Source organism: Mandrillus leucophaeus, unplaced genomic scaffold, assembly GCF_000951045.1.
Source record: "Mandrillus leucophaeus isolate KB7577 unplaced genomic scaffold, Mleu.le_1.0 Scaffold4, whole genome shotgun sequence".
NCBI lineage: Eukaryota > Metazoa > Chordata > Mammalia > Primates > Cercopithecidae > Mandrillus > Mandrillus leucophaeus.
Window position 1 is genome coordinate 3,459,581 of NW_012104253.1, and position 8,085 is coordinate 3,467,665.

Sequence of the window (8,085 nt, forward strand, 5' to 3'; positions counted from 1 at the left end):
GGTGTGTGAGAATTAACGAACGAAAGTAATCGTAGCCCTTTGCACAGTGGGTGGTCATGTACAGCACTCGTAACGGTTTCACGAGGACTCCGTGGCCGAGACCCCCAGGGGAGGGGCGTCGGCACTGAGCCCTGGTTCTGTTGCCTTGTTTTTTTTTGGTCTTTTTTGATATTTCATTAAGTTTAGAGTTTAGAATAACATACTTATTTCTCTTACTTGTTTAAAGATGAAATTCTTATTATTATTCTGTATCATGCATTAAGAGAGAGAAAGAGGATCGTTTTAGCATTACGCTTGTCACACGGCAACACAAAGACAATATATGTAAGCGTAGCGTTCACCACATTTGACACAAGAAAGCGCGAACTCCAGCACAAAGATTAGGACAGACCGCATATAGTGAGCTCTGCGGAACTCCAAGGATCTAGGGGGGCTGTGGGAGGGCTGCTTAGATCTCCTCGCCGCCGGCCTCCTTGCTGAAGGTGGTCATGTCGATCTTCTCGGGGAAGATGATGTTAACGGCCAGGTCTTCCCCGCTGTTGTACTGAAGCAGCAGGTTCTTCTTCTTCCGCAGCATGCGGTTGTAGCGCAGGTTGGACACCCAGGTCTCGCACTTGTTGAGGAAGACGATGCCCACGGTGCCCAGCACCACCAGGCTGGTGAGCACGCCCAGGATGGTGAAGCAGATGGCCTGGCCCTCGGTGAGGAGAGGGGTATTCTTGTTGAGCTCTTTCATGGACACCTTCAGGACGCGGTGCTCGGGCTGCGGTACCGGCAGCTCGTGCACCCCAGGGGTCAGGCGGTAGGTCAGCCCGTAGCCGCTGGGCAGATGGGTGACCTGCTGGGGGCTCAGCGCGCGCTTCTTGACACAGGTGAGACCTGTGAACTCGGGCTTGCACAGACACTCGTAGCTCACCTGGGTGTGCTGCAGGCAGGTGCCCCCGTTCTGGCACGGGCCGCTGGCGCAGTTGGTCACCGGGCGGCTGCAGGTCTTGTCGATGAAGCCGGCCGGGCACCGGCAGCGGAAGTCGCCCCCGATGTCGGTGCAGACCCCATCGTTCTCGCATGGGTTGGGGGTGCAGCTGTTGGCCACGATCTCGCAGAAATTGCCTGAGAAGCCAGGGGGGCACAGGCAGGAGGCATGGGAGGCCCGGCCCTCATCATCCACGCAGGTGCCTCCGTGCTGGCAGGGGGAGCTGCAACACAACAGGGACACAGTAAAGGGCCTTGGGGGCTGGGCTACGACAGCGCTGCAGGGCACGGGGCTCAGGGCAGAAGATCTCTGGCCTAATTAAGGGGCAGATGCTCAAAACACATCAGGTGAATGAGGGAGGGAAGGAGGGAACGCCAGCCAGGGAGGCACAGAGAGGTGCCCAGGGTCATGACCCCTGTCTGCAAGAGGCTCACCAGCAGCTCTAGGGGTGGGTGGGTGCCCACCTCACCCCCATCTCGATGCTAACCTGGGACACACCTGACCTCCCATGCCAGGACGCTCACGTCCTCTCCCACCTCTTTCTGCACCTCTCCAACCAGAGGACTGTTGGTTAGTCACTAACCAGCTGGGGAAACTGAGGCTAGAAGAGGAAAAGTCAGTGACAGCCCAGGACTGGAGCAAACCCCCTTCCCTTAGCTCCATCCCTGGGCTGCTGGGGCAGAAGAACCAAGCAAGGGGCACCCCTCACCCTATCCCGGGACCCGCTGTCGTCCTTCCTGCCTATGGCCACTGTCGCTGCCAACCCTCATTATTATTATTATTATCATCATCATTAGCAGAGTGGATCCACAGGCTATTGTGCAGGAAGCGCTTGGGGACTCTCAAAGAGAAAGCAATACGAGGTCTGTCTATGCTGGCACGAGCCGGTGTCTGTGCCAGGCTGTTTAATAGTGGTCCATTCACCCAAGTGCAGCTTGCAATCCAAAGCTGTTTGCTCAAAGCGGAGCGCAAGGAGCATTTAATGTAAGTGCTTTTAAACGAGCGAGCCCTTTGTCATCTGATAAATGCCAAAACTCCGGGGAAGAAGGGGCAATAAACACAAGAAATCAGCATTGCTGCTTCAGGGTGCGGGCTCCATGGGAGCCGGGCTCTGAAGGAATTTCGAGGACCTCAGGCTCTATTTTGACACACTGGTTTAAGTCCGTTAGCGAGAAAAACAAAATATTTTAAAGCTCTTGTTATCTTTTTATCCTTCCTGCTAATAAGCAGAAATGGAGCTCAGTTGTCACCGGCCCCCACTCTGACCCCGTCTGAAGACTGATCTTCGGAAGCCTCGTTAATGTCCGCTTACAGCTGTTACAGACTACCGCGGTCTCTGCCACCCCGCAATGTCGGTCAAGATAAGCTTATTTGCATGTTAGCTTCTGTTTCTTCAGAGGAAAGGGACACCCCCGCCCCCCAACTACAGGCCCAGGACTGGGTTCAAGTTTGGATTCTTATATTCGGACTCTGCCTCTGTCAAGATCTCCCTTGGCTTCAGGCTAAGCCCCATCCAACGGGGAGGAGGGATGGCTCAGGGCCGCCACAGAGATAACGGGTGGAGAGCGGCTGAGCCACTGGGAAGCATTGCTCAGGGAGGTCCAAGTGAAGACAGTGGCCATTCCGTTGCATCCACTGCCCAGGGGTCCCAAAGCCTCCCTCCCCACTGAGGAGAGCTGACAGCCGGCCCACCTCCTCTTGTGCTGGCAGAAACCCAATCGCTTCACCTCTCAGCCTGGCAACTCCCTCCACAGACATCCCAGAAAATCCAACTGCAGAGCCCACCAGTTCCCCAAAACCACCCCTGAGATACGGCAAGCGGGTTTCAAACAGCCTCAGCCCCGCGGAGCTCCAATCTCTCATTATGTTGCCTTTAGAAAATTATGCAGCTCGGAGTGTCAGTTCACCATTCCAATCGACTGTCAGTCACACGCATCAGGACGTGCGAACATCAGGGGAATATGAAATCGCCTTCGGGATCATTTGAAAAAATTACGGCAATGACACATTCCCCCCTAAACACCCCCATCCAGGGCTGTCCCCCACGGGCTGCCAGGATGAGCACCTACTTCATCTTTTGTCAGACGACAGGTCCAACGGGGTTAGGCTGAAAGGGTCTTTAGCGGGTGCGTGAAAAGCAGCATTCATTAGATCACACATCGTCGGGAAGGATATTTACCCATTGATCACACAAGGCCCGTCCTTTTTCTGGCAGTCCTTTCCCGAGTACCCAGGGGCACAGGAGCATTCATAGAGGCCATCGTCCAGGCTCACGCAGGTCCCGTTGTTAGCACAGGGGGTCGAGGAGCAGGCCCGAACATCTGCGGGGTGATGGAGAAGACAAGAACTTAGTTTCCTCTCCATACACAAGCGTGATGCGGACCCCGGTGGGCTTTAAAACGGCTCTGTGGCCACCAAGTGGGGTCTGGAGTAAGACGGTGTAGGGAGCTCCCTCAAAAAATCCCACGAAGTGAGTTAGCTGAGGCTCAGGAAGCTGAATGGGGTTTCCTTGTCTAAGGTCACAGATCAGAAAGTCGTGGCCACTGGTACTCAAGCCAGGATAGCTGTTCCCTTTGCCTGGCACCAGGTCACCCCATATCCAGCAACATGTCCATGACGTTCACTGTGGACATCACGCTCCTCCCTGCAATAGCACGCCTAGCTGAGATTCCCTCAGGCCTGTCTACACCAGACAAGACTGCACGCACCTCCAGCCTCTCCTGTTGGGGGAGGGGTCCTGGCCAGCTGGGGGACGAATACAGCCCAACCCTCAGAAAAACCACCAGCTCTTCATACTTTTCCGTCAAAGAGGGGCAGTGAGGGAGATGGAGATGTAAAGACCCCCCTCAGTCAGGAATGAAGACACCTGTTAGCCCCAGCACTACACGTGTCCCTGTGGTCACTTCCTGCACTCAGGCTCTGAACTCAAGGGGTCCCTGGTAAAAAGGCTGCATCTTTTAAAGTCAGGAAAATTAGAACTATTGAGCGCTCTCCTATCAGTGCAGGCTTCCATGAGCACTGGAATATTCCCACCATCTTTTAACACCTTCCATCAGGCACACTTCATTATTCAGGTTCAGCAAGCCAGGGACGAGCTGAACACAAGGGCCCTCGCCAGGGGCTCTCTGACGGTGGAGACCCCAGCTCCCCATTGGGGCCAGGAAGGGACCCCTGTCCTGCCCTGTATCCAGCCTGCTGCCATGTGGCAGCAGAGTTCAGCTCCTCCCCATTCTGTGCCTCAGTTTCCCTACTTATAAAAAGAGGGTCTTTCCTTGGCCAATCTCTGAGGGACTCTTCAGCTTTGATTTTCTATAATTTGAGCTGCTGCACCTGCCAAACAGAAAGCCAGGGCCAGTGAGAGACACAGCAAGCTAAGGCAGGCTGGTGGGGGTGCGGGGAGGAAATCCCCCGTGCTGAAGCCACACACGTGCGTATTTTTTGTTCCCTCTCAGAGAGATCCACACCCTTGTGGAGGGGAGACTGCAATCAATCAAGAAGGAAGAGCCTGAACGCCGCGTTGATGGACTACCCTGTGGCGTTCCACGGAAGCCCAGCTTGGTGCAAGGACACATAAAGAGGATTTATCTTTATGGGACGGCACCGGCGAGGCATCAGCACGCGGCAACTCCGCGTCAGGCTCCTAATTCTCTGCAACCGGCTCTCCTGTCACTCAGAATCTTAAATTTAAGCTAAAAAGCTGGCGACCACCCTCAGCTTGTCCCTGCAGCTCTCCCTGCTACGCCAATCCTGGATCAGCCCTCCTGAGTCTCCAATCCCAAGGCAGGGGTGAATTAAGCAGCTCTGAGGAGAAGGCTGCTTGGGGGTCTCTGCCAGGACAGCAGCTGTGGCCACGGCAGCCTCAAAGATGGGCAAACAGGGGGAGGGAGGGCTGTGTCTTCTCTGGGACCCTAGACTCTCTGGCCATCCCCAAGCTGGCTGCCTTTGTCAATCTGGTGGGGAGGGGACATACCAAGGGCCCATGGGAAGGGAGGCATTTGTCTGGAAAATTTCAGCAAGGCTGTACTGCATTTAGATACCAAAGAAGATGGGCTCCAGGCTAAAACCCTAACCCTGCTCCCACATGGTGGCTTTGCTGGGATCCCCCAGATCCCCAAACAACTCAGAGCTGCTGCCACTGCTTCTGTGAGGGGCAGCAGAGACGCCGGCCACAGCATGAGTCAGCCACGGGGAACCTTGCACCGTATTAGGGGGGCAGGAATGAAGGACCAGAGACAATTTGGAGTGTGAGGGAGCTCAGCTTCAGAGCCATGGCTGCCCTGCCTGTATAGGGCAGGGGCCATAACAAAACGCTCTTAAGTGTTCCTTAAGGGAGGATGTTAGTTGCAATCGAAGACAAAAATGAACTCTCTTTCTGGGGCTGGGGGAAAGGGTTGTAGCTGGCTTTTCTCCCAACTTCTTTCATATCACTTAGCAGACACTTGTGTTTCTCTGATCCTCCGTTTCCCTATCTGTACCTCTTTACTAATGTCGGGGACCGAGGGACAGAGGCCCTGAGGGCAGGCTGCGCAGCTGGGAGTTTTTTTGTGGACTTCAGTTTGCCCAGACGTTAGGGCAGGTTTTGCCAAATGAAAATGGGCTTAGACGGACATTTCGCAGCCTGAAAATGCAGTGACAGCCAACTCTCAATTGCTTAGGGTAACGGAGGCAAAGATTGCATAAATTAATGAAATCAACAGATAACACCCATCTTCACTTTAACCCTTTCTCAGCTTTTCCCAACCCCAGCCTCCCCCTATACCTGACCCGCTCAGTCCAGGCCCCCCAGCCCTGTCCTTCTGGCTGTGACTCAGCACCTGCCCCTCAACCCCTGAGCAGTGCTGGCCACCCCCCACCCCATTTGTTTGTTTGCAGCCTCTTTACGGTCTTGCGTGTGCTTTTCTAGGGAGTCTTAGCTCCGAGATCCCCAGAGCCCTGTCCATCTCTGGGCTTCCGTGACCTGGACAGGCGGCCTGAGGTCTGTGGTCCCACCGGCCCAACTGTGTGTGTATTTTGTGATTCTTTATTCAACAGGAAGCTCCCCGGCTCCCACCCCACATCTTCTCTAGGTGCTGGGTGCTGATGGTGCAGAGGAGAGCAAAATACAGTCCCTACCTCTGAGGAGGCATTCGGTACCCGCAGGAAATTTATAAACAGATCGTTAGAATACAGGGCACGAGGTGTGCAGGAATGAGGAAGTGAGGGCCGCCAGCAACAGGAGACTGGGAGGAGGTGGTGGGGGCTAGGGCAGGCAGGTAAGGATGCAGGGCTGAAGCAAACAAAGGCGAGTGCCAACCTCTATCGCAGAGCTCCCCATCCCAGCCGTCGGTGCAAATGCACTGCCCGGGTTCTTCACAGAGTCCGTGAAGGCAGCCGGGAGAGGTCACGCACTGGTCACACAGGGGACCCTGCCAGCCAGGCTGGCACCTGCAAGGGGTGGGGGAGAAAGGTGGGGACATATGAAGAGGGCAGGGGTAGAGAGGGAGCTCAGGCTACTTTCTGTGGAACCAAGGACCCTTGGGGGTCTTTGCACAGTGCCAGCCAGTGGTCCTGGGAAGGAACCATCAGTCACCTGAATGGGAAAACTGACAGAGAATGCATGCCAAGCTCAAGGGCCGTCCTGGAGGGGCCCCGAGATCCCGGGGGAGTGCTGCGTTTTGCCGCAGTGGCCTGCAGAGGTCTCACCTGCCACCCCACCTCTGAGAATGCAGACAGGAGCTATGGCTGTCCCCACCCCCTGCCCTCATCTCCCACGCTTGCCCCCACCAGTTTTCTGAAGGGGCCAGGAAGCTGTTTGCTGCAGCGCAGTGGCCAAGTCCCCTGTTTTTTCTGCCTGACTTCATGACTCCCCAGACTGCTGCGTGGCCCCCACAAGTTGCCTCTATGGAGCCACTCTATTACCTGCAAACATTGTCATCCTCGCAGAATCCATTTTGGGGGTTGCAGGCCGGGAAGCATTCAGCCCCTGAGATACAAGAAAGGTTATACAATCACCCCACCAGGCCCCAAGCCAAGGCAAAGCCTGTCTTCTCCCACACAGCCCACCACTGTCCCCGAGGGCACCAACAGCCCTCTTGGGTCCTACCAGTCCGGCACACAGTAGGCACTTCCTATCCGAGCATGGATGGGGCTCAATGCACGCAGGAGAAAAATCTCTGCCACGTTCCCAGTGATGAAATGACCACAGTACACTCCCTAGTTCTTAGGAGCATGAGAAACACCTTCTCTCCCGACCCCCAAAAGCAAATACGACACCTCAAGTCCTCCTAACAGTGGGGATGGGGACAGTGGAGGGAAATACGTTGACCCCCGGGGTACGCAGCCTGACCCTGACCATCACTTTTGCAACCTGAGCTGAAAAGGGGAGCAGATTTTGAGGTGTTCAGCTCTGGGAAAGCCCAGACAGGTTCACCTGGTGGGCTCCCCAGTAAGGCGTCTGGATTCTTTTGAAGGTTCATCCCTATTAAGCTGGGCACCCAGGTCAAATCTTCCCCCCTTTCCCCTACCCCAGACTCTTCGCATTAAGAAAACGATGACGACACAGGGTTTTGCTTAGCGGGCTGAGGTTGCAACACTGCTTAGAGATTCTGACACTTTAATAGGCACCTACTGTGTGCATTTACTCAACCAGCTCCACAGCTTCCTAGACAGCCCCCTCACAACTACTGGTGCAATAAGTGGGGGGGCGCTGCGGGAAGGGGGCAACTCTCTCGCTGTCAGAGACAGATGGCCGCTGCAGACAGAAGTGTCGCAGCCCCTCACCTAGAGAAACGCGCCACGCAGTAAGGGCTCAGGCTGGGCTTCTCTGGGAATTGGGGGTTAAGACGGCAAAGTCGCCCCCCACCCCCGCCCCGAGACCTGTTCCCTAACGCTCACACAGGGACACCCCAAAGTTGCACCCCAGAGTATTTTCGTAGAAGACTCCACAACAGCACCTCATTTTTCCATACCTCCTTGCTCAGCGCACCGACACCCCTCTGGCGCCACTTCTGCGGGGCGGGAAGGGGCTGGGGGTCTCACACATCCCCTGCGCCCTGGGACCCCAGGGTCGGGCCTTGGCAAGCGAGGGTGGCGGGGAGGGCGAGGCAGGCACAGCAAAGTAGATGTTTATAACC

The 8,085-nt window shown here is 55.6% G+C and overlaps 1 protein-coding gene across 1 annotated transcript; it reads right to left on the reverse strand.

Annotated features, from left to right (window-relative positions):
- Positions 1–216: 216 nt before the first annotated feature.
- Positions 217–6,945, reverse strand: DLK1 (delta-like 1 homolog (Drosophila); the record flags this gene model as incomplete). The annotated part of the gene is made up of 4 exons (XM_011991798.1): positions 217–1,196; positions 3,153–3,294; positions 6,267–6,397; positions 6,872–6,945. Coding segments are annotated over 4 exons (1,095 nt in total), but the record flags the coding sequence as incomplete, so codon positions are not given.
- Between the last annotated feature and the right edge of the window lie 1,140 nt (positions 6,946–8,085).